Source organism: Scyliorhinus canicula, chromosome 6 (genome assembly GCF_902713615.1).
Source record: "Scyliorhinus canicula chromosome 6, sScyCan1.1, whole genome shotgun sequence".
Classification (NCBI taxonomy): Eukaryota; Metazoa; Chordata; class Chondrichthyes; order Carcharhiniformes; family Scyliorhinidae; genus Scyliorhinus; species Scyliorhinus canicula.
Genome location: NC_052151.1, coordinates 61125639 through 61152607, shown reverse-complemented (window position 1 = coordinate 61152607; position 26969 = coordinate 61125639). Strand labels below are relative to the sequence as shown.

The 26969-nt window shown below is 46.2% G+C and overlaps 1 protein-coding gene across 3 annotated transcripts in view; it reads left to right on the top strand.

Annotated features, from left to right (window-relative positions):
- Nucleotides 1-5611: 5611 nt before the first annotated feature.
- Nucleotides 5612-26969, top strand: part of LOC119967180 (gamma-aminobutyric acid receptor subunit rho-1-like) — an 80585-nt gene continuing 59227 nt past the window's right edge. The window contains exons 1-2 of one of the 3 annotated variants that reach the window (XM_038799346.1): nt 5612-5865; nt 9044-9091. In XM_038799346.1, coding sequence (XP_038655274.1) covers nt 5759-5865; nt 9044-9091 — 155 coding nt within the window. In that variant the 5' untranslated portion in view covers nt 5612-5758. The remainder of the gene's footprint in view (nt 5866-9043; nt 9092-26969) is intronic. The other 2 variants (XM_038799344.1, XM_038799345.1) reach the window with 2 other exon arrangements.

Here is a 26969-nt window from a genome sequence, read left to right as displayed (position 1 = left end):
GCACTTGGGCCAATGGGCTGGAAGCCTTCTCCACCAATAGCAGCTCACACTCCTAGGTACCATAATACCTCTAGTCATACTGTCACAAGCATTTTATGTAAAATGCTTTTGGATGTCCAAACAAACATCAAGATGCTACAAAAATGCTTGTTCTTTCTCTATCTGAGAGAATTCAGGGGATGGTTTCTTACTGACAATGGTTAGAGATGTGGAAAATAGGGTATATAATTTTAGGGTTAGAATGTGTGAATAATTAACTTTCAGAATGGTTATAAAGAGCCTACAGATGTAACACTAAATAGCACAGTTAAAATGTGTCTATCTGTGCCAACAGAATTTAGTCGTTTTTTAAAAAATTGTCTTCCTTTTTACGCGTACTGGGATGAGAATAAAATGACACAACATGTTTGCGTGCAGGCACAGTGATTGTTCGGAGAAATGTTTGCAGCTCATGAATAAAGAGGTTTCATTGGTGTTGAGCTTCACATCTACAACACCCTGGGCATCTGTTTAATGCCGAAGAAAATGTGACATCATGACAAAGTGGGTAAGGTATGAGAAGTCACCAGAGTTTACAAGAACTCCTTTATAAATGCAGATTGTAGAGCTGACTTTGCAACTTAACATCTTTGACCCAGCTGCTCTCCCTATTTCACCAAACGCAAACACCTGATTGAATCAATAAACCGGAGCAGGAATAATTCATTGTGCCGACAGTTTCATTTTCCTGTGATCTCTGTGGATGTAGTTTATGCAGCTAGCAGAAATGCCCTAAATCTTTTAATCTCAGAAGCTCATTATCACTGTTTATTGTAGCAAAATGTAGGGCAGCCTGGATGACAAGCCATTTCCTTCAGCTGCATGATGCCAGAATGAATAAGTAATATCCGTCTGAGTTTTAACTGCAACATTATTTTTTTAAATATAGTACGCAACAGTGGGCTAACATTTGGCCATCGTTTTCAAGTCTTGGACGTTTAAAGAGAAATAGAGAGAAGTAACTTTTTAAATCTACACTCGCCTTTATAATCTAAAGGCCTTAACCAGAGGTCTAACTTTCATATTTACCAAATTTCCAGAAGCTATGAATTCCAAAGCACACATCCAGTATGCCCGTTAAATAAAATGAATAAATCTGAGGCTAGGTTCAGATCTTATTTCATTTGTTTTCACAGTGTGAGCAAAGCTGGCCTGGCCACATTTATTTCACAACCCTAATTGCTTCGATGTGATTGTTTCACACAACTGGCTGGTTTACTGGGAAACTCCAAGATCCTTTATACATCAGTCCTACCTTCCCATCGGTTGGATCTTTCTACGATTCTGAGGAGGTTGACAGGAGAGGTGCTGAGAGGATGTTTCACCTCGTGGGGGAATCGAGAACTGGGGGGGTGGGGGCGCTCAGTTTCAAAATAAAGGGTCTCCCATTTAAAATGGAGATGAGATGGAATTTCTTCCGTCAGAGGGTCATTAGTCTTTGCAATTCATTACCCCAGAGATCAATGGAGGCTGGGCCATTGAGGCCAAATTAAACAGATTTTTGATTTACAAGTAAGTCGAAGGTTTTTTTTTTGGTAGAGTTTTTTTTCCGATTAAGGGGCAATTTAGCGTGGCCAATCCACCCAACCTGCACATCTTTGGGTTGTGGGGGTGAGAGCCACACAGACACGGGGAGAATGTGCAAACTCCACATGGACAGGGACCCAGGGCCAGGATCGAACCTAGGTCCTTGGCGGCATGAGGCAGCAGTGCTAATCACTCCCCCACCGTGTTGCCCTCAAGTAAATTAAAGGTTGTGGGAGCCAGGCGGGAACATGGAGTGAAAGCCACAGCAGATCAGCCATGATCTTATTGAATGGTGGGGCAGGCTTGAGGGGTCATATGGCGTACTCCTGCCTCCATTTCTTATATATATGTTGTGAGGAGACAGTCGTGTATTGGTAATGTCACTAGACTAATAATCCAAAGGCCCAAGCCAATCCCCTTCGGGACATGGGTTTGAATCCCACTATGGCAGCTGATGGAATTTGAATTCGATACATTCAATTGATCAATAAAGATTCTGGCATTAAAACTTGTCTCAGTAATGGTGCCATGAAGTTGCTATCAATTGCTGTAAAGTCTCATTTGGTTTGCTAATGTCCTTTAGGGAAGGATATCTACCATCCTTTCCTGGTCTGGCCTACATAAGATGCTAGATCCACACCCTCTGAAAGCAAGCAACTTGGTTCAAGGCCAATTGAAATGAAAATCGCTTATTGTCACGAGTAGGCTTCAATGAAGTTACTGTGAAAAGCCCCTAGTCGCCACATTCCGGCGCCTGTCCAGGGAGGCTGGTACGGGAATCGAACCGTGCTGCTGGCCTGCTTTAAAAGCCAGCGATTTAGCTGAGTGAGCTAAACCAGCCCCTAAAGATTAAAGATTAAAGATTGGCAAATGCTGGACTTGCCAGTGATCCAGTCTTATGAAAGAATTTTTAAAACATTCTTATGTACGCCTACATAAAATACTAGTTCAGACCCAGGGTGTTGAGTTCTGTGCCTGGCTTAACTGAAGCATGATAATAATAATAATCTTTATTAGTATCACAAGTAGGCTTACATTAACACTGCAACAAAGTTACTGTGATAAGCCCCTAGTCGCCACATTCCGGCGCCTGTTCGGGTACACTGAGGAAGAATTCAGAACGTCCAAATTACCTAACAAGCATGTCTTTGGGACTTTTGTGCTCTTGATTATACTGCATGCTCTTGCCTTGAAAAGGTCCAAATGTACAAAATAAGCAAAGTTATAATGGAATGTGTAAGGTAGAAAGGTACAAATTCTATACTTTCTTAGATTCAATGGCATCAACCACCATGAAAAGTGGTAATTTTACCAACATTTTACAGGTTTTGGCTGACACTGTCTTATATCTATTAGTACGGTGGTAATACAGGCATCCACTTTTGACTTAGACTGGACTTTCCTGTCTTTAATATAAGGCCTTGTCTCACCCTCTTTGCTGGTTTGATCTCAATATGAACAAAATATCACAGATTAAATTTTTTTTAAAAACTTGCATTTATACATTATGCATTAAAAAGAGGACTGACTATGATCGACTAATGATGGCAGATCTGCGGGCATGCGGCCCAAGGTGGAGTCTGGGATCTGGCGAGATCAGGCGTGGGGAATGATTGAGATTAGGGTCAGGGTTGAGTGAAATCAGAGTCAGGACTGGGAGAAGGAACAATAGAAGGGAGCAGTGACAACAATTGGCCCTCTTAATTTTGCGTTTTAATTCTTCCCAGCTCTACATTCACCTGGGGCCTAGCAGGTTATCACCAGCCATGGTATCCTTGCACTGACTATCTCAGGGAAACCAATCTTGGAGAGGAGCCTTAATGAAATGTTAGATCCCTTATCTGCATATTCAAACGGCATGTCTCAAGCATGGATATTTTTCTGCCCATAACCAAGACGCACTTTTACATAAAAATGTGAAAACAATTTCTACCCACCATATTGTGGCTTCCATGTGGGGGGCCTCCTCCACTTCTTCTCCCAAACCTGGCTGAATTCTGACTTTTATGTACTTACTTATCTGTGGTTCAGATTCCAGTTCGGCAATACCTCCACTATATTGGCGAACTCCTACCTGGCTGGTACTTTAACTCGTTCAGCCGACTTCTGCATATGCTGATCAGTCAACTAAAGTTGGAAACTAAAATGTTTATAGTCCTACAAATTAAAGCCAGAAAACCAGGCAAACAAGATGAGCTGGTATGGCTTTGGAATGCTGGAGGCAGTGTCTAATATAATGATATAATTGCAAATTAGGCACGAGACCTCTGTTTGGACATAATTCTGGAAATTTCATCATATGACTGCCCACACCACCTGTCCTGCCATTAAAACAGTTTATATCCCTATCTCCAAAAGTTCTAGCACTAGGAAATGAAACTGTTCAAACTGATTCAAAAGAATGCATAAATGTTTTAATGCCCCTATGATTGTTCTCCCACAGAGTTTAAAAAAAAAAAAATTTAGCGTACCCAATTATTTTTTTCAATTAAGGGGCAATTTAGCGTAGCCAATCCACCTACCCTGCACATCTTTGGGTTGTGAGGCGAAACCCACACAGACACGGGGAGAATGTGCAAACTCCTCACGGACAGTGACCCAGGGCCGGGATTCGAACCCGGGTCCTCAGCGCCGTAGGCAGCAATGCTAACCACTGTGCCACCATGCCGCCTGTTCTCCCACAGAAATGTCCAGAAGACTGACCTCCAATTCCTGGTGACCCCAGGTCAGTGCTGGAGGGTTGGAAACCCTATAAATGACACCATACTGCACTGGCAGGGTGTGACGTTCAATTGAAGTGGTGTGATTGAGTGAGATTTTTTTTTTTCCAAAAAATATACTTTATTCATAAAAGTTATAATAAACTTTACAGAACATTTCAAATTGTCTTGACTGTACATTTCCATCTGAGTTACATTAATTTGTCTTTCTTCAATTCAATTGGGATATGGTTACACACGTATCCTACTTTAAGTTACAGTTCTTTCTTAAATATTTACATTGCTTTGTTTCTTTCATACATTGTGATATTGAAGACCCGGGCCGAGGGGCTTTACACTGTTACCAACCCCTCGGTGTACATTTGCTGGTGAGACCTTACACAGTGGTCTTTCCCCATTGCGTCTTGGCGGCAGCTGCCCCAAGCTTGAGTGCATCCCTCAGCACGTAGTCCTGGACCTTGGAATGAGATATACCCACATTTTCTTGTGGGTCAGATCAGGCTCAGACTCCGGAGTTATGCTTTGAATGTAGCAGCCAAGCAAAGTCAAAATCACCTTGTGTTGATGCTAAGCTTGCAGAACTGATCACAATACGTTTCCCAATGTTGAAAATTACTAACTAAAATTCACTTAATTAATTCCTAATAACCAGCAAATAATATATTTTGGATTCAATAGTAATTGATTGTGACTATTCCTGTCCTGCATCCCTTAAAGTATCCTCACTGCCAATTGCCAATCGGCTTTGAGTGGGCAGCCACAATGCCAACGAGAGGGTGATACAGTAGCACAGTCATTAGCACTGTTGCTTCACAGCACCAAGGTCCCAGGTTCTGGTCACTGTCTGTGTGGAGTCTGCACGTTCTCCCCGTGTCTGTGTGGGTTTCCTACGGTGTTCCGGTTTCCTCCCACAAGTCCTGAAGGTGTTAGGTGAATTTTCCCTCAGTGTACCTGACCAGGCGCCATAGTGTTGGACTCGGCGATTTTCACAGTAACTTAATTGCAGTGTTAATGTAAGCCTACTTATGACAATAAAGATTGTTATTGTTATTATCTGACTATCACCCTCCTTGTATTGAAGAATTCTCAAAATTTCAGCATGATGCCAACAGGCAAGGATAATATTGGATCTCTGATCAGTTATGTTGTTACCTGTAGGAATAGGTCTGGATTGGTCATTTAGGCATATTTGGCATTGATGTATCAGTTGAAGGAGGTATCTGTCAATCTCACATGTGTGGAATTAGATTTTAGCTGACTGAAAATCCTCTCATATGACTCAGTGGGATTTACTGGTTTAGTTCAAATTGCTATGACCATAGACCAGATTAAATGTTTTGTGATGTATTTTGCGACATTTGAGCCACCAGTCAGTGAGAACTGAAAGAGAATAGCAGGCGTTGAAACGAATTAGAATTGTGCGGCTTCTTTTTTCTTTCCCCGCATTATTCTTTAGAATTCCAGCTGTCACCATGTGGTTTGGGAATCCCTTTCTGCTTTGTTACATTTTTTGGGCTGCAGTATGCAGATCAGAAGGAGAGAGGAGGATAGATCAATTGGAAGAATACCATCAAAGCAGGTGAGAGAATCAGCATGCAAAACTGATAGGGCAAGCTGGATTAAGAATAGTGTGAATCTATTCTATTCTTTGTACTTTTTTGCTACCTGAGTGGTTTTGTCCCTAGCTGAATGATATGCTCTTTTGATTGATGCTAGGCACAATTTAATGCAGATAAATACGTAAACTTTTAAAAATTTACATGGAGTATTTGTTCATGAGCTCTCTGCAGGTAGGTATTTTGTAGGTGTCTATAATGCATTAAAAAATTGCTGCACTACAGTTTTAACGGACCTATGAGCAAGGGCTCAGTGGTAGCATTTCCTCATCTGGGTCAGAATGTTATGGGTGTGAGCCTCACTGTGGATATCTCTGGCAAACAGAGAAGGGATTTCCAATCTCTGAATACCAGGTTGACACTCATGGACACTCTCATCTGATGGAGGCAGAGTGGATACCCATACCACCACCCCAGTTCCCTCCTTTCCCCCAGCATCCATTCCACACCCCCCCCCCCCCCTCCCCACACACACACACACACATCCCACCTTGTTCCATCCCTACCACACTTTACACCCAGCCAGCAGAAGGCCTGGAATCTGGCTCCTGATATTCAATGGGGTACCCTTGACTGATGGGGGGGCAGGTGGTGTAATGACCCCCACCACCAGCTCCCCCCCACCTCCTGCCATTGTGTCATCCACAAACAGGCGAATAACCTAGCCACATTAAAAAAAAGAGGAGGTCTTTGCTCCGGAAACACCCAGAGCATGATCTGCTGGATGTAAAATGAAAGGGGAAGATGTGTTGCTTCATGGAAGAGAAGAAGAATGTACTAGATACAGAACATGCAAACAGACATAAAAAAATGAACTGGATACACAAAAATTGAGAGAAAATAATATCAATGTAGACAGATCAAAAAGAGACAAGTAAATATTCATGTTGACTGAGGAATTGTTTAATTGTTGCACCACATTCTCCTTGTCACTAACTTAAACTAACTTAAAGTATTCTTTTGCCTGAAATCTTCGTCGCTTATCCAATTTATGAGTATTTCAACAAACTGAAAATTGCTATGTGAATAAAAAGTGAAGCTAGGAATGTAAGAAGAAATTTAGGCTATTGTCATCTTGAGTATAGTTTCTACAGACAGAAATGTCAAATAACATCATCTCAGATGTAACATGTTGACAGAGAAACATTGGCTACAATAAACAATGGAGTGAAAAACCATGGCAAATTGTTTAATTTGTCATTTTTATTAAGAAAGATTATCAATAAACCATTATTTGTAACAAACAAATTGACAAGTCGAATGAAGTGCTTTAATTTTTGTTTTAATATAGTTATGCCGTTTGTTTGAAATGACTTAAAGATTATGCTACATAGTTCACAAAGGAATTCAAAATAAATGTACGAAAATATTTATTACCAGTACTTCTAATCTTGCCTATTTCATTAAAACATCAATGGTCACTGATACAAAAGCAAAGCCATGCAGCCAACATCCAGATTCACGCTACAGTTCCCCAACATCCAATTATTTATATAAAAAAGCAAATTGAGCACTGCACCTGGCGGATCGGCAGGAGTGGTGACAGGCTGGGAGCTGACAAAATAACTTGGGAAGGCATCTGGAGGAGGTTCCCAATGCTTCCTGCTGCCATCATTTTGCCAGCAGCCGAGATGCCCACTGGGAGTCCAGGTGGCGACTTCAGTGGCCAATTCAGGGCCTCTTTCCACGTGGTTTAGTAAACATCAGTCATACTGGCGCTGAAATTATTCCTCTATTCTGTAGATACTTGCTGTAACTCCAGGGGGCGTATGCTGGCATTGCTGCAGATTCTGGTATTCTTTGTCCCAACCTTGTATGGGAGTTTCCTGTGGCCTTGATTGGCAACAAAGGGCTTGATTTAATGGAAATAAAATAGAGTCTCATGTCAAGTGCGTTTGGCTGTGCGCTTCCTGGTGCTCGCCAATGGCTGAGGAAGATGGCCAAGCTCTTGAACGGGCCTCTGTTTTATTTTGGGGCCTCAGCGGGGAAGGTCCTACCGAGGTTGCACTTCGTCCCATTTCCTGTGCTGAGGAACTCTACTCGCCAGTGCAGGAAGAGATCAGGGTGCCATCTTTAAATACCGCCCTGATCTCTAGACCCACCCCCACCCCTACCGTGGCCTCTGAGCACCCCCAACACCCCAGTTCAACTATAAGGAGTTCATAGAGCCCCCCCCCCCCCCCATCCCACCTAATAAGGGCAGGGCACCCCAGGCCCGATCCCTGGTCCAGGCAAAATGCCACCTGGGCACCTTGGCACTGCCAGCCTCACACCCTGGCAGTACCCTGCCAGCATCACCTAGGCACCCTGGCAGTGCTAGCATGGCACCCAGGTGGCAGGGCTAAGGTGGCACCCAAGTGGCACCGAGGAGCCCCCGCCCCCCCGAGTGCTGGGATGCTTGGTTTCCGTTTGTGAAGACCAGTGCACATCAAAATGCTGCTAACTGCTGCCATTGTGGGCGGGATCCAGGTCGCAACATGTCACATGATCTTGTTCGATCTTGCGAGACATGGTGAGCCGAGTGAATCTCGCTAGAGACGTCTCACGGATTTACTGGCCATGTCATACCCGGAGTCCGGCGTGGTCGTTGGATTATGCCCAGAGACTCTACCCCTTTCAAAATATGGAGGTGATAAGGTTACAAGTTTAGTCTTACCAGCAAACTGGCGAAACGTTACGAAGCTGTTACACAAAATAAGAGGTGGTCAAATATCCCAAAGGGCAGGATGTCCCCTACAGACTTGCACCTTCAAAACAGATGCAGTAGGAAAATAAATTACATTCTGGGAGTGGCCACTCAAGGCATGAGCTAGTCCTTCTGAGGAAGGTGTTCCAACACAAGGGTTGTTCCAGTCAAGCCGTGCAGGTTCCTGGAGCAGGCTGTGCTCAACATGCTTCCCCAGTGGTACCTAGCAATATTGGTACACATCAATTGGTATTGGTTATATTAGTGGACTAAATCCAGTGGCCTGGACTTATCATCCAGAGGCTGGGCATGAGTTCAAATCTACCAGGGTGTTTGAGAACTTGAGCTCAGTTCAAAACTTAAAAAGCGACCATGATATTGTTGGATTACTTGTGGGAGACGAGCATTTACATAGATTCTCTTTTTCCTAATTGTTCTTGCTTTATGGAAATCAGATTCCAGAGACATGGGAGAGATGTAAAAGAAACAAAAAAACATGGCAGGTAAGAGATTTTGGTTTTGGCAGCCCCGTGCAACTTCTTAGCTATTCCGTCAGTGTATCATGGTGGCAACCTTGTAATATCACCACACATTTGTGCCAAACATTTTTATAACTCTTTTAAGTTGTTTGCTTTGAGGAATTTAATATTGAGAAATGCCAAAATTAAAGTATTTCTACATCTTGCTTTCAGTGTTAAACATTTATTGGCCACATATATCATGAGGCAATTTGCAATCCCAGTCTGCCCAATGGAAAACTGGTAAGATTGGATCGGCTATCCGAGTCACGCCCTGGCCAATTTACTTTCCATTGAAAAGTGAAGTATGTCGGGATGTGATATGGACAGCTCACCTGATTTGCTCAATTTTCTGCAGACAGGTAAGGTTAAAATGGCCCATCAGCTTGACTGAATGCTTCTGAGATTTTGTAGATCATACTGAAGCCAGGGAGTGCCAGTGGTGGATATTGAATCCAATGGTGAGATTTCTTTTTAAATTCATTTTTATGGGATGTGGGCTCCACTGGGTGGTCAGCATTTGTCCATGTGGTGTAAGTGCAGTGCTGTTAGGCAGGGAGTTCCAGGATTTTGATCCCTTGGCAGTGGAGGAAATTATATATTTCCAAGTCAGAATGCTGTGGAGCTTGGAGGGGACCCTAAATGGTGGTGTTGTCATGTATCTGCTGCCTTTATCTTTCTCGGTGGTGGAGGTCATGGGTTTGGAAGGTTCTGTCGAAGGTGCCTTGGTGATTTGTTGTTGTGCATCTTGCAAATGGTACACACTGCTGTCATTGTTTGTTGGTGGTGGAGGGAGTGAAAGTTTAGGCTGGAGAATGGAGTTCCAATTAAGCAAACTGCTTTGTCCTGGATCTTCTTGAGTATGTGTTGGAGCTGCACTCATCCAGGCAAGTGGAGAGTATTCCATCACAAAGTGACTTGTGCATTTTAGGTGCCAGACAGGCTCTGGGGATTCAGGAAGCAAGTTAATTGCTGCAGAATTCCCAGATTCTGACCAGCTCTTGTAGCCACAGTATTTATTAATTTTTATTTTTTTTAAATTTAGAGTACCCAATTAATTTTTTCCAATTAAGGGACAATTTAGCGTGGCCAATCCACCGAGCCTGCACATCTTTGGGTTGTGGGCCGAAACGCACGCAAACACGGGAAGAATGTGCAAACTCCACACGAACAGTGACCCAGAGCCGGGATCGAGCCTGAGACCTCAGCGCTGTGAGGAAGCAATGCTAACCATTGTGACATCGTGCTGACCTAGCCACAGTATTTATATGGCTAGTCCAGTTAAGGTCCTGGGATGATCGCTGGTGATTGCACAAATTGCACAATGTTTAGCACCATTCACGACTCGTGAGATACTGAAGCAGTCCATGTCCAAATGCAGCAAGGCCTGGACATTATGCAGACTTGGGTTAACAAGTGGCAACTGACATTGGCACCATACAAGTGGCAGGTAAAGACCATCTCTGACAAGAGAGAATCTAACTATCGCTTCTTGCCATTCAATCACTATCAACATCCTGGGGTTTGCAGTTGACCAGAAACTGAACTGAACTAGCCATATAAATACTGTGGCTACAAAATCAAGTCATCTTGCGGTAAGTAATTCACCTCCTGTCTCTCCAAAGCCTGCCTAGCATCTACAAGCACAAGTCAGGAGTGTAATGGAATACTCTCCACTGGCCTCGATGAGTGCAGCTTTAACAAGACTCAGGAAGCTTGACACCATCTATGATAAAGCAGCCAGCTTGATTGGAAACCCGCTGACAAGCATTCCCTCCCTGAACCACCAACACACAGTATGGAACTGTTTACTATCTACAAGATGCACTGCAGGAACTCATTCTTTAGAACCATCCAAACCCACAACCACTACAATATAGAAGGACAAGGGTAGCAGATACATGGGAACACCATTGCCTCCAGGATCCCCTCCAAGTCACTCACCATCCTGTCTTGAAAATATATTGCCATTCCTTCAGTGTCGCTGGGTCAAAATTCTGGAACTCCCTCCCTGATAGCACTGTGGGTGTACCCACACCACATTGACTGCAGTGGTTCAAGAAGGCAGCTCACCACCACCTTCTCAACGGCAATTAGGAGTGGGCAATAAATGCTGGCCTAGCCAGCAAAGCCCACATCTCAGGAATGAATGAATAAATGGTAGCACAAGGATGTTGATAGTGGAGATTCGGCGATGCTAATGCCATTGATGGTTAGATTCCCTTTTATTGGAGATGGCAATGCCTGGTACGTATATGACACAAATGTTACTTGTCACTTATCAGCCCAAGCCTTTATATTATCCAAGCCTTGTTTCATGTAGCCACCAAATGCTTCACTATCTGAGGAGATGCGAATGGTTTTAAATACTGCGCTATCATCATCTAATATCCCCACTTCTGATCTTATGATGGAGGGACGATCATTGATGGAGCAGCAGAAGATGGTTGGGCCTTGGACCCTGGGGCTTAGATGATTGACCTCCAATACCCTGCTTTTTGTGAACAGAACATACCAGGGCAATTTCCCAGTGTTGCAGCTGTGCTAGAATAGCTTGGCTATGGGAGTCTGCTCTAAATTTGAACAGGCAAATTAAAAAATGAATTAATTAACTAAATAGAGGAGTAACTAAACTGGAGGGTGGAGACTAATCTCAGGTAGTGAATAAAATTTGGCGTGGAGATTTTCGCAGTCAAATATTTTCACTTACAGGACCTACCTGAGAGGAGAGGCTGGGACTGGAATTTGACTGACTGGAGGGTGGAGATTTCTATTTATAGTGAAAATCTTGTGCTAGGGACCATATAGTTATTTGTAACCTAATTTAATAAGAATTTTAAATTTAATTGATTAGTGCTAAAAAGGTCAGCCTGCATGATAAAGTGCTTCACCTGTGAGATGTGGGAGATCTGTGACACGTCAAGTGTTCCAGACAACTCCATCTGCAGCAAGTGTACCCAACTGCAGTTAGACACAGACCACATAGATTGGTTGGAGCAGCAGTTGGATGCACTTAGAAGCATGCAGGTGGCGGAAAGCATCATAGACAGGAGTTTTAGTGATGTGGTCACACCCAAGGGGCAGTCAGATAGATGGGTGGCCGATAGAAAGGGCAGGCAGTCGGTGCAGGAATCCCCAGTGGTGGCCCCCTCTCTAAAAAGTATACAGTGTTGGATGCTGTTGGCGGGGATGGGGTCACTCATCAGGGGAAAATAACAGCAGCAGCAGCCAGAGTAGTGGTACCCTGGCTGGCTCTGTTGTTCAGCAGGGAGAGTCAAAGAGCAGAAGCACAGTAGTTATAGAGGACTCTAAAGTCCGGGGCACAGATAGGCCCTTGTGAGGCTGTGAAGGAGACTCCAGGATGGTAAGTTGCCTCCCTGGTGCCAGGGTTTCTGAACGGGCATGGTGCATACTGAAGGGGGAGGGTGAACAGCCAGAGATAGTGATACACATTGGTACTAATGACATAGGCAGGAACTTGGGCAGCACGGCAGCACAAGTAGATAGCACTGTGGCTTCACAGCGCCAGGGTCCCAGGTTCGATTCCCCGCTGGGTCACTGTCTGTGAGGAGTCTGCACGTTCTCCCCGTGTGTGCGTGGGTTTCCTCCGGGTGCTCCGGTTTCCTCCCACAGTCCAAAGATGTGCAGGTTAGGTGGATTGGCCATGCTAAATTGCCCTTAGTGAACAAAAAAGATTAGGAGGGGTTATTGGGTTACAGGGATAGGGTGGAAGTGAGGGCTTAATGTGGGTCGGTGCAGACTCGATGGGCCGAATGGCCTCCTTCTGCACTCTATGTACTATGTCTAAGTGTGGAGGTCCAACAGGGGGAGTTCAGGGAGCTAGGCAGAAAGTTAAAAAACAGGACCTCTAGGGTTGTAATCACAGGATTACTCCCTGTGCCACGTGCCAGCGAGGCTAGGAATAGGAAGATAGTGCAGCTAAACACGTGGCTAAAGAGCTGGTGTAGGAGGGAGGGTTTCAGATATCTGTATCATTGGGGTCTCTTTTGGGACAGGTGGGACCTGTCACGAAGGACAAGTTGCATCTAAACTGGAGGGGCATTAATATCATAGAATCATAGAATTTACAGTGCAGAAGGAGGCCATTCAGCCCATGTAGTCTACATCAGCCCTTGGAAAGAGCACCCTACTTAAGCCCATGCCACCACCCTATCCCCGTAACACAGTGACCCCACTTAACCTTTGGACACTAGGGGGCAATTTAGCATAGCCAATCCACCTAAGCTGCACATTTTTGGGCTGTGCGAGGAAACTGGAGTACCCGGGAGAAGCCCCCACAGACACGGGGAGGAAATGCAAACTCCACACATATCCTGGCCGGTTGGTTTGCTAGCATCACCCGGGAGGGTTTAAACTAGTATGGCGGGGGGTGGGAACCAGACCAGTCGGTCATCAGTTAAGCAACTGAGTGAGAGCTAGAGATTAAGGCCAGTATGGCTAAGAGGAAGAACAGGCAGGGAGAAGTTGCTGAACACAGCAGGACTGATGGTCTGAAGTGCATTTGTTTCAAGGTGAGAAGTATAACAGATAAGGCAGATGAATTTAGAGCTTAGATTAGTACTTAGAACTATAATGTTGTTTCTATTACAGATACTTGGTTGAGGGAGGGACAAGCTTTAACCGCTATATCTTCCAGCATTTGGATGCTTTGGTTGGGATAGAGGGGGATGTAAAAGGGGTGGGTTGCATTACTGGTGAAGGAGAAATCACAGCTGTACTGAGGGATGACACGTAGGAGGGCTCATGCAGCGAGGCATTATGGGCAGAGCTCAGGAATAGAAAGGGTCTGATCATAATGTTGGGGGTTTACTACAGGCCTCCCAACAGCCAGCAGGAACAGATATGCAGACAGATGTAAAAAACAACAGGGTTGTTTTGGTGGGTGATTTTAACTTCCCCTATACTGGCTGGGACTCACTTAGTGCGAGAGGCTTGGACGGGGCAGAGTTTGTAAGGAACATCCATCCAGGAGGGTTTCTTGAAACACTATGTAGATAGCCCAACTGGGAAGGGGCTGTACTGGACCTGGAATTGGGGAATGAACCTGGACATGGGCGGGATTCTCAGACCCCTCGCAGGGTCAGAGAATCGCCGGGAGTCGGTGTGAAGCCTGCCCCCGCCACCCTCCAAATTCTCCGGTCCCCCAAAAATTGGCCCGGCATGAGTCGCACCGCCTGCCTTGGAGAATGGCGAGGACTGGCGCGACTCAATGGGCCCCGGGGCTGCCCGAATTCTCCGGCCCGCGGTGGGCTGAAGTCCCGTGCGTTTTTTGGCAGTCCCGCCGGCATAAATTGGAATAGGTCCCTTACCGGCGGGACCTGGCGGCGCGGGCAGCCTCCGGGGTTCTTGGGGGGAGGGGGGACACAGGGTGATCTGGCCCTGGGAGGTGCCCACACGGTGGCCTGGCCCGCGATCGGGGCCCACGAATCCGCGGGCGGGCCTGTGCCTGGGGGCACTCTATTGTTCCGCATCGGCGGCTGTACCAGTCTGCCATTGCCGGTGAGGAAACAAATCCCTCTGAGCATGCACGGGAATGACGCCAGCACATGCTGGCGCTCCCACGCATGCGCCAACTCGCGCCGGCCGGCGGAGGCCCTTCGGCGCCAGTTGGCATGGCGCCAAGCCCCTTTCCCGCCGGCCGGGGGGCACAAACCACTCCGGGGCGGGCCTAGCCCCTGAAGGTGTGGAGGGTTCCGCACCTTTGTGACGGCCCAACGCCGGAGTGGTTCACGCCACTCCGTCCTGCCTGAGTTACCCGCCCCGCCGATTACGGCAGAATCCCACCCCAGGTGTTCGAAGTTTCAGTAGTGAAGCATTTTGGGAATAGTGAACATAATTCTGTAAATTTTAAGGTACTTAAGGATTAGGATGAATAGTCCTCAGGTGAAGATGCTAAATTAGGGGAAAGCTGATTACAACAATATTAGGCAGGAACTGAAGAATTTAGATTGGGTGCGGCTGTTTGAGGGCAAATTCATAGAATCATAGAACATACAGTGCAGAAGGAGGCCCGCACTGATCCACTGAAGCCCTCACTTCCACCCTATCCCCGTAACCCCATAACCCCTGCTTACTTTTCTTTTTGGACGCTATGGGCAATTTAGCATGGCCAATCCACCTAACCTGCACATCTTTGGACTGTGGGAGGAAATCGGATCACCCGGAGGAAACCCACACAGACACAGGGAGAACGTGCAGACTCCGCACAGACAGTGACCCAGCGGGGTATCGAACCTGGGACCCTGACGCTGTGAAGCCACAGTGCTAGCCACTTGTGCTACCGTACTGCCCGATTAACATCCGACACGAGGGAATCTTTCAAACGTCAGTTGATTAGAATTCAGGACCGACATGTCCCTGTGAAAATGAAGGATAAGTATGACAAGCTTCGGGAACTTTGGATAACGAGGGATATTGTGAGCCTAGGCAAAAAGAAAAAGGAAGCATTCCCAAGGTCTAGAAGCCAGACTAAGTCCTTGAAGAATATAAGGAAAGTAGGAAGGAACTGAAGCAAGGAGTTAGGAGGGCCAAAATGAGTCATGAAAAGTTCTTGGCAAACACATTTAAGGAGAATCCCAAAGCTTTTTGTGCATATATAAAGAGCAAGAGGGTAGCCAGGGAAAGGGTTGGCCCAGTCAATATCAGAGGAGGGAATCTATGTGTGGAGCCAGAGGAAATAGGCGAGGTACTAAATGAGTACTTTGCATCAGTATTCACCAAAGAGAAGGAATTGGTGAATGATGAGTCTAGGGAAGGGTGTGTAAATAGCCTGTGTCATGTCGATATTAAGAAGGAGGAGTTGTTGGGTGTCATAAGGCTGATACGTCCCCAGGGTCTGATGGGATCTACTCTAGAATACTGAGGGAGGCTAGGGAGAAAATTGCTGGGGCCATGAAAGAAATCTTTGTATCCTCGTTGGCTATAGGTGAAGTCCCAGAGGACTGGAGAGTAGCTAATGTTGGTCCTTTGTTTAAGTAGGGATAATGCAGGAAATTATAGGATAGGATTTACTCACATCTGGAAACAAATGGACTTATTAGCGATAAGCAGCATGGTTTTGTAAAGGGGGTGTCATGTCTCATTAACTGATCAAGTTTTTTGAGGACGTGACAAAGATGATTGATGCAGGTAGGGCAGTGGATCTTGTCTACATGGTCTTCAGTAAGGCCTTTGACAAGGTCCCTCACAGTAGACAAGTACAAAGGTGAAGACACATGGGATCAGAGGTGAGCTGGCAAGATGGATACAGAACTTGCTCGGTCATAGAAGACAGAGGGTAGCAGTGGAAGGGTGCTTTTTTGAATGGAGAGCTGTGACTAGTGGTGTTCCACAGGGATCAGTGCCGGGACCTTTGTTGTTCGTAGTACATATAAATGATTTGGAGAAAAATGTACCTGGTCTGATTAGTAAATTTACAGATGACACAAAATGGGTGGAGTTTCGGATAGTGATGAGGATTGTCAGAGGATACAGTGGGATATAGATCGGTTGGAAACTTGGGCAGATAAATGGCAGATGAAGTTTAATCCGGACAAATGAGAGGTAATGTATTTTGGAAGGTCTAGTACAGGTGGGAATTATACAGTAAATGGCAGAACCGTTAGGAGTATTGACAGGCAGAGAGATCTGGGCGCACAGGTCCACAGGTGACTGAAAGTGGCAGGTGGATAAGGCAATCAAGAAGGCATACGGCACACTTGCCTTCATCGGTCAGGGCACTGAGTATAAAAATTGGCAAGTCATGTTGCAGCTGCAACTTCGTATGGCTGCAGTTGGTTGCCACACTACCAGAAGGATGTGGATGCTTTGGAGAGGGTACAGAAGAGTTTTACCAGGATGTTGCCTGGTCTGGAGGGTCATAGCTATAAGGAGAGGTTGGATAAACTCAGACTGTTTCACTGGAATGACAGAGGTTGAACCTGATAGAGGTTTACAAAATTATGAGGGGCATGGACAGAGTGGATAGTCAGACGCTTTTTTCAAGGATGGAAAAGTCAATTACTAGGAGACATAGGTTTAAGGTGCAAGGGGGAAAGTTTAGGGGAGATGTATGAGGCAAGAGTATTTTACACGGAGGGTGGTGAGAATGCTCTGCCAGAGGAGGTGGTGGAAACAGATACAATAGCAGCGTTTAAGAGGCATTTTGACGAATACATGAACGGGATGGGAATAGAGGGATACGGACCCCGGGTGTGCAGAAAGTTTTAGTTTAGACAGGCATCATGATTGGTGCAGTGGAGGGCTGAAGGGTCTTTTCCTGTGCTGTAGTGTTCCTTGTTCTCTTTGTATGGATTAGTTCAGTTGTCAGGGCCCAAACGCTTTACTCTTTTCAGTGTCCTCAGCCATTGTTCTGATATCATGTGGAATAAATTGAATTAGCTGAAGACTGGTATCTGTGGTTTTGGGGACCTATACGACCCGTGGCCCTAAGTTCATACTGTGCTGTCAGCGGCATTCACAGCTGCATGGCTGCCTTTCCAGCTGTGGCACTGGTGTTCCATGCCTGTCCATCCCAACCTCAGAGCCCACTTGCTGGCTGCGCCCCGCTACTCCCTCCGGTCCTGGCAGAAGCCCCTCCCCATCCCGGCCAGCGGCATAACTGTGAGCACACTATGGCGATGTTGAACACTTTACTTACCAACTTCCCCCCCCCCCCCCCCCCCCCCCCCCCCCACCCCCCTCCCCCTCCCTTGGCAGCCATGACACCGGTTTCGCAATTTTTAAAAGCACAAGTGAGCCGCACCTTCGGGAACTCGGCCCATTGGAGGCGGAGAATTGCGGAGGCCCCAGAGAATATTGGCTCAGGCCCGCTAATGATATGCAAATGGTGTTTACCGTATGTGCGTTGCAGACTGCTTTGATGCCGCTGTCGAGGCACTTGAGAATTGCGATTTGGCGTCAATTCGGCGCCCGCCGCAATTTTTGCGTCAGAATCTATTCTCTGCTCAATTGCGTTTCCCAATTTTAGCATCAGCCAAAGGAGAATCCCACCCATGGACCATGTGGTCCTCTAATGTAGATTTTCCAGGATTGATACCTCATTTTAGGTCTATCTAGTACTTTTTCTGGCATGCTGACCTGTCTCTCTCATTGAACCAGGCTTGACCCCCTGGCATGATGGTAACTGTAGAGTGGGGGAATAGGCCGGGCAGCATCATGAGGTTACTGATTGTGGTTGAAATAAATTCTGCTCTTGTTGATGGGCCACAGTGTCTCATGCATGCCCAGTTTTAACCTGTTAGATCCGATTTGGACTACCTCGTGCTGGAAGTGCCACATAACACAATGCAGAATATTCCCATTGTAAAGACAGAACTTTGTCTCCACAAAGACTGTGTGATTGTCACTTCTATTAATACTGTCATGGACAGATGCATCTTTGACAGGTTTTTCCTTCTTGTTGTTCCCTCACCACCTGCCAGAGGCCCAGTCTGCCCATCAGGCCTCAGCCAGCTGGCCAGTAGAGGTGCTACAAAGCTATTCCTGGTGATGGACACTGAAGTCCCCCACCCAGGATTCTGTGCTCTTGCTATCCTTAACTAATCAACATGGAGGAGCACTTTATCAGCTGAGGGAGGGTGGTAGGTAGTAATTAACGGGATTACATTTGGCCTGATGCCATGAAACTTCATGAGGGCTGGAGTCAATGTTGATTCCCAGGGCAACGTGCTCTTAACTGTATTCCTCTGGTGGTTCAGTACTGCTAGTTGGGATGGTGGATTCCATGTGGATGATGTTGGAAGAGTCTGGGACATTGTCTGGAAGGTATATTTCTGTTGCTTGACTGGTCTCTGGGATAGTTCTCCAAATGTTGTACAAGTCCCCAGATGTTACCGCAGAGGACTTTGCAAGGCCAACGGAGCAGAGTGTACCACTGCCACTTCCAATGCCTAGGATGATGCCTGCTGGTCCATTTGGCTTTATTCTTATTGGACTTTTCTGTAGAGGTTTGATATAACTAGGTAGCAAGCTGGTCCATTTCTGAGGGCAGTTAACAATCAACCACTGCTCTGGGTCTGTAGTTACTTGTAGTCCAGATCGGGTAAGGATGACAGATTTCCTTTACTGTCAGTCACGAATGAGCCCGATGGCTTTTTACAACTATCCAGTAGTTTAATGATCATTAAAGCTTAATAAAGTTCATAGCAATAAGGCTTATTAGTAATGGCAAGGTTTATTAATAGCAATAAGGCTTATTAGTAATGGCAAGGTTTATTAATAGCAATAAGGCTTATTAGTAATGGCAACGTTTATTAATAGCAATAAGGTTTATTAGTAATGGCAAGGTTTATTAATAACAATAAGGTTTATTAATAATGGCAAGGTTTATTAATAGCAATAAGGTTTATTAATAATGGCAAGGTTTATTAATAGCAATAATGTTTATTAGTAATGGAAAGGTTTATTAATAACACTAAGGTTTATTAGTAATGGCAAGGTTTATTAATAGCAATAAGGTTTATTAGAAATGGCAAGGTTTATTAATAGCAATAAGGTTTATTAGTAATGGCAAGGTTTATTAATACCAATACAGTTTATTAGTAATGGCAAGGTTTATTAATAGCAATAAGGTTTATTAGTAATGGCAACGTTTATTAATACCAATAAGGTTTATTAATAGCAATAAGGTTTATTAATAATGTCAGGGTTTATTATTAGCAATAAGGTTTATTAATAATGGGAAGGTTTATTAATAGCAATAAGGTTTATTAGTAATGGCAAGGTTTATTAGTAATGGCAAGGTTTATTAATAGCAATAAGATTTATTAGTAATGGCAAGGTTTATTAGTAATGGCAAGGTTTATTAATAGCAATAAGGTTTATTAATAATGGGAAGGTTTATTAATAGCAATAAGGTTTATTAGTAATGGCAAGGTTTATTAGTAATGGCAAGGTTTATTAATAGCAATAAGATTTATTAGTAATGGCAAGGTTTATTAATAGCAATAAGGTTTATTAGTAATGGCAAGGTTTACTGGAAGGGCTGCTCTGAGCACGAGAATGCACATTCCCATGCTACATGGGAACTCCAGGATGCTTCCTGTGCCCTGGATAACCATATGTATGGGACGTTTAATCAGCTGCAACAGCTTGAGTTTTATGTTTCGGAACTCAAGCAGCAGCCGGTATCACTGTGGCCCATCCGTGAGGTTGGGAGCATTGTGGATAGCACATTTATAAATGTAGTCAGCTAACAGCTTCAGAATCTGCAAGGACAGAGGAATGGCTGACTACTGGAGAGTCAAAAAGGAACAGGCAGGTAGGGTACAAGTTCCCCGAGTGCACCCCACTCGCCAACCATTTTGGAATTCTGGTGAGAGTGATGGTTCCATCTGGGAAGTGCAGTCGGAGCTAAATTCATGGCACCAAGGGTTGTTCATCTGTACAGGGAGGAAGGTGTCAGGAAGACAGGCAGATCACCAAAGACAGGTGATGTGATGGTTAGGGAATAGATGGACCATCCCAGGATGGTGTGTTGCATCCCTGTTGCCAGGGTCAAGGATAAAGTCGAACAGGTTTATTTGGAATTACTAAATTTAGGAGCGCAGCTCCTTCATCACCTGAGGATGGAGCTGTGCTCCGAAAGCTAGTAATTCCAAATAAACCTGTTGGACTTAAATCTGGTGTTGTAAAACTTCTTAATGTGCCCACCCCCATCCAACGCCGGCATCTCAACATCAGAGTCAAGGATGTCACTGAATGGCTGCAGAATACACTGAGCAGGGAGAGTGAGCATCTAGCATCCATGGTCTACATTGGTAAAGTGACATCTACAGAAAGAGTGGTTTGGTCGATCCTTCAGTCAGAATTTAGGGTGCTGGGGAGGAAATTAGCGAGCAGAACCTGAAAGAAATCTCCTGATAACTCCAAGTACCATGCGCAAGTGAACATTGAAACTGAAGGATTAAGCAGATGAATGTACGGCTTGAAAGATGCTGCAGGAGGGAGGGCTTTAAATTCTTGGGACATTGTGATTGGTGCTGGGAGAGATGCTACCTACCCAGGCTGGGTGGGTTGCATTTAAAGAGAGCTGGAACATCCTTCTTGCGTGTTTGGCTAGTGCAATTGTGGAGGGTTGAAACTAACTTGACAGGGGTGTGGGAACCAGGCGATAACATCGGAGCGCTGCATAGAATGCTGAGAGTGATAGATAGCACCAGAAAAGGGATTAGAGGGTGAACAGGCGGGTTCAGAGTAAGGAAGAATGTAATAAAGTCTAAATCAGGGTTGCTGTGCATCTAGCAAATGCACAAGTGAGTTACAGGCGCAGGTTGACATTTCAAAATATGTGTTGTGGCTATACCAGAGACCTGGCTCAAAGAAGGGCAAAAACTGGCTGCTAAATATTCTTGGACACATTCCGGAAAGATAGAAAAGGAAGAAAAAGGGGTTGGATGGTGGTTTCATTAAGGAGGGGATTTCAGTGCTGGAGAAAGAACATGTCCCAAAGTGGCCAAGGATGGAATCTATTTGGCTAGAGCTAAGGAACTAAAAAAGTGCAATTACATTGCTCGGTTTATTCTATAGGGCACCAACTAGTGAGAAGGATGTTGAGCAACATATTTGCAAGAAGATTACAGAGGTGCAAACATTATAGGGTAGTTATAATGGGTGACTTTAATTAGCTGAATATAAACTGGAAGAGTAGTAATATAAAGGGCAGAGAGGGCAAGATTTCCTAGAGTGTGTCAGGAAAATTTCCAACAGGAATGTGGGGCGGGATTCTCCGCGAACTGGCAAGGCGGGCCACTCCGGCGCCAAGGAGTGGCATGAACCACTCTGGTGTCGGGCCGCCCCGAAGGTGTGGAATCCGCAAGGGCTTGGCGCCACGCCAACCAGCACCGAAGGGCCTCCGCCGGCCGGCGCAAGTTGGCGCATGCACGGGAGCGCCAGCGTGTGCTGGTGTCATCCCAGCGCATGCGCAAGGGGGTTCTTCTCCGCACTGGCCATGACGGAGATTGACAGCGGCCGGTGCGGAGGGAAAGAGTGCCCCCACAGCACAGGCCCGCCCGCTGATCGGTGGGCCCCGATCGTGGGCCCGGCCACTGTGGGGGGACTCTGCAAGCCACCCATGGAGCCAGGTCTCGCCGGTAAGGACCTGTTGTGATTTACGCCGGCGGGACCCGCCGAAAATGGGCAGCCACTCGGCCCATCGCGGGCCAGAGAATCGCCCGTGTGGCTGCTGCCAGCAGCCGCCGACCAGCGCGCCGCGACCCCCGCCCCCACCAAAACCCCGGTGTCAGAGAATTCGGCAGCCGGCGGGGGCGGGATTCACGCCACCCTCCGGCGATTCACCGACCTGGCGGGGGGTTGGAGAATCCCGCCCGTGTTTCCAGTTCAACATGGAAGGCGGCACTGTTAGACCTGGTTCTTGGAAATGAGATGGGCCAAGTGGATCCGGTGGCAGTGAAATGAAATGAAAATTGCTTATTGTCACAAGTAGGCTTCCAATGAAGTTACTGTGAAAAGCCCCGAGTCGCCACATTCCGGCGCCTGTTCGTGGAGGCTGGTACGGGAATTGAACCGTGCTGCTGGCCTGCCTTGGTCTGCTTTCAAAGCCAGCGATTTAGCCCAGTGTGCTAAACCAGTGGGAAAATACTTAGGGGACAGTGATCCCCTAGGGGACAGAAAAGGACAAACGGCAATTCTGAGTAAATATATTTAACTGGGGAAGGCCAACTTCAATGGGGTAAGCACAGATCTGAGCGGAATGGTGTCAAAAGCACAAGTTTATGTTGTGTCTCCATGTTTTTCTTCCCAGAGTGGGTCACTTCACATTTCTCTGCATTGAACTTCATCTGCCACCTGTACCCCCATTTTGTCTATGTCCTTTTGAAGTTCTGCACTGTTCTCCTTATAGACCACAATGCTTACAAGTTTTGTTTCTCCCTTCCTGTGAAGTGTTGAACAACCTGCGGCCCATGGGCTGCACTCACCCCATCAGGCCTCAGAGTGTGGCCCATGTGATATTTTATTTTGACTGTTGCCCAAGCGCAGGGTTGACAGATTCTGCTGGTTTCCGTCTGCATAGTTCCCTTCTCATATCGGATGGCTAAAGTGACACATGGGGAAAGAAAGGGCATGTGAAGTGAGGTGCATGCTGATTGGACATAGCATAGACTGAAAGCTGTGCACCTTCTTCATGTCCAATCAAAGAGTAAATAGTTATTTTGTGTATACCATTTGAAGTTGATAGTTCTATTAATATATGAATAATTAACCATTTTCCATAACTCATTATAAAATATTTGGCATGCATTTAACTTATTCAATCTTATTTATGGAGTCATGGTTAGTGAACACGCTGATTTCAATCTTGTGGCCCATTGAGATGAAGGACAGCCACTCATGCAGCTCACTTCACGGGCGGGATTCTCCGCTGCCCAGGCCGGGTGGGAGAATCGCGGGAGGGCCGCTCTGGCAGCCCCCCCGATTCTCCCACCCCCCCCCCCCCCCTCACCGACCCGCGATTCTCCGGCCCGCATGGGCCGAGCGGCCTGCCGTTCCCGACCTGTTCACGCCGGCGGCAACCACACCTGGTCGCTGCCAGCGTGAACATAGCGCGAAAGGTGAGTTTGGGGCCTGCGGGGGGCGGAGAGGGGATTGAGCACCACGGCCGTGCTCAGGAGGGGACGGGCCCGCGATCGGTGCCCACCGATCGTCGGGCCGGCATCTCTAAGAGACGCACTCTTTCCCCTTCGCCGCCCGCAAGATCAAGCCGCCACGTCTTGCGGGGCAGTGGAGGGGAAGACGGCAACCGCGCATGCGTGGGTTGGCGCTGACCAACCTGCGCATACGCGGCTGACGTCATGTAGCTTCACGAAATGCTGCTCCTAGCCCCCGGGGGGGGGGGGAATGGGGGTGAGGAGTGGCCTCCAACGCCGTCGTGAAACACGGAGTGTTTCACGACGGCGTCGGCCGTTGCGGAGAATTCCGCCCCACATCTTTGGGTTGTGGGGGTGAGGCCCATGCAGACATGGGGAGAATGTGGAAACTCCACATGGCCAGTGACCCAGGGGCGGGATCGAACCCGGGTCCTCGGCACCGTGAGGCAGCAGTGCTAACCACTGCGCCACTGTGCTGACCCTTTTTTCCTTATCTTAATTGCTATCACTTTAGTAATCCAGGAGCTCTTTGGCTTTGTTTACCCTATATTTCCTCTCGCGGGAGTTAAAGGCGGCAGCAAAGTTGATAGCTGAATAATGGGCTACCTTCAAAGAAGTGGTATTTTGGACACGGTCAAGTTTTATTCCCTCAAAATGTTATAGCTAGAGTATGAGAACACAAAGGGGTTAGAAGTCACAAACATGCCTTTGCATTGCTGAAACACACCTTGGTTAGGCCACTCCTGGAGTACTGAGCATTTCTGGGCACCACACTTTAGGAAGGAGCTCTTGGCCTTGGAGGGAGTGCAGTGTAGATATTGCAGAATGATCCCTGCACTCCCAAGTTTTAAATTACAAGGAGAGGTTACACAAACCAGGAAATGCTGGAAATGCTCTCCCTACAGATGCTGCCAGAACTACTGAATACTTCCAGCAGTTTCTGTTTTTATTTCAGATTTGCAGCATCCGTGTTTTACTTTTGTTACACAAACTTCAAGTTGATTCGTGTTGAACTTTGCGACCGTGTCGCTGATGCTGTGATAAGCATATCCGACTGACTCAGCCATGTCTGAGTAGTATTCTTTGAAAACCAAATCATCTTGGTTGGATTCATCTACCATGAGTTGGTTCGTGTTGTACTTTGCGACCGTGTCGCTGATGCTGTGATAAGCATATCCGACTGACTCAGCCATGTCTGAGAGGTAATCTTCGAAAAACAAATCATCTTTTGTTGTTTCGGAATTCTTTTTGTTCTCTTCACTTTGGGTGGTGCAGACTGCTTTTTCCAGGGTGTTGTGCGAGTTATTTTTTACTGCTGGTTTAAGTTCAGGCGTTTTTCTGTGTTCTGAGGCAAGAAAATTTGCTTTTACCACTTTAAGTGTCTTGTTTTCAATTTTCGGGCATTTCCCTTTTAAGTAGGCGTGGTCGGGATGCTCAGACGTCATGACGTCACGCGTAGGAATGAATTGCGCACGCGCAAATCGGCCTTCCTCCTTCACTGTGCGGTTTTGTGTCCATTGCGCATGCGCGGCTTGCGCATGCGCATTACGATCCGCGACCGACACTTTTTTAGACTGCGCATGCGCGGCTTGCGCATGCGCATAACGATCGGCAACGTGACCTTTTTTTAACTGCGCATGCGCGGCTTCCGGTTCCGGCGCATGCGCAGACGCAATTTGTAGTTTTTTGCTTGCCCGAGACTGCAAAATGTGCTCCAACGCCATTTTGTCGCGGATTTCAGCGTTTTTTCTTTCTAAAAGTTGTAAGTTACCTTTTCTTTCCGATCTGGACTGGATTTCAGCGTTTTGGCTTTGTGAAAAATTCATGTTATTTCTTCTTTTTGATCTGTACTTTTCATTCGCGATTTCTTGTTCTTTTCGTGATTTTTAAAGTTTTGCATCACTCAGTCTCTGTCCAGTTTGGCCTCTGAGCATGCCTTGCTGTTCAAATTCCTTACAGTACTCTTCAAATTTGTTTAGTATTGTTTGTAAGCTGTTTCTGTCTTCACCTTTTGAGTATTTAAATCCATTATAAACTTTCCTAGCTTCATGTCCTTCGATGAGCATTGCTATTTTAATTTCGTCTGAGGCTGCTGCTGCATCATTAGCTATGATACCGTAATCGAACCATTGTTTCAACATTTTCCAGACACTTCTTACATTTCCAGTCGTGTCCAGCTGAAGTGTGAATCCAAGGCACATCCTCCCATCAGCGATGTCTTCCCAAGTCGAATTTCCAGTAGGAGATTTCCATGCCATTTTGTTCTTTCTGTGTCTGCCACTGAGTTGTCCTGTAGTAAGCGTCTGAAGCCACTCCTGGGTACCATGTGTTGTTCCTCGTGTCTTAATAAAGCTCGTAGTCTCATATGTGGAGAAGATGCTTTACTGTGAATTCGTTCTCTCTTCAGAGCTTTACCTACGGCTACCTCAAGTGCTACTAGCTGGTGTGTCTGTGCCCTGCTACGAGTTCTGCCTTCTGTGAAGTGGCCTCACTTCCTGTCCCGGTCTATTTATATGGCTCTCCCGTTCTCCCTCTAGTGTTTGCTCAGTTGTATTGCATCTAGTTAACTTGTGATCACCACATACTGCAGCACTTTAATATGCAGATTAGCCCAGATCTGGATCCCACCCATTGTGGGTGCGATCCAGTTCACGACATCCCGCGAGATTCCATCAGATCTCGCAAGGCGTGGTGAGCCGGGTAAATCCCGGAAGAGGCCTCTCGTGGATTTACCGGTCGCGTCGCGCCCCGTTCCGGGCAGGATGAGGCCAGTAGATCGTACCCAATAAGTTCAAATCTGAGATGGTTAGATTTTTGTTAACCAAAGATATTAAGACATATGGGGCAATGGCAGGTATATATGTCTTAAATCTCGATCAGCCATCATCTCATTGTTTGGCAGGATAGACTCAAGGCCCCAAATGATCTGCCCTTGTTCCTCTGCTCCTAGAGTGAGGGGGATAGCTAAAGTGAAAGTGATAGGTCAGAGAGAGAGAGATAACAGAGGAAGATTCTCCGGTCCCTTAGCTGCCCGTTTCTCAGCCGTGTGCCATTTGCAGGTGGCGGGATTGTCTCTTCCCGCTGCTTGTCAATGATATTTCCCATTGAAGCCACCCCACTCCACTGGGACATCTGGGGGCGGGGCCGCACTGACTTTGGGAAAAGTGTATCCTTTTTTAAATACGTTTTTTAAATTAAAATTTGCATTTTTACATTGTACAAGCAATGGATGAAAC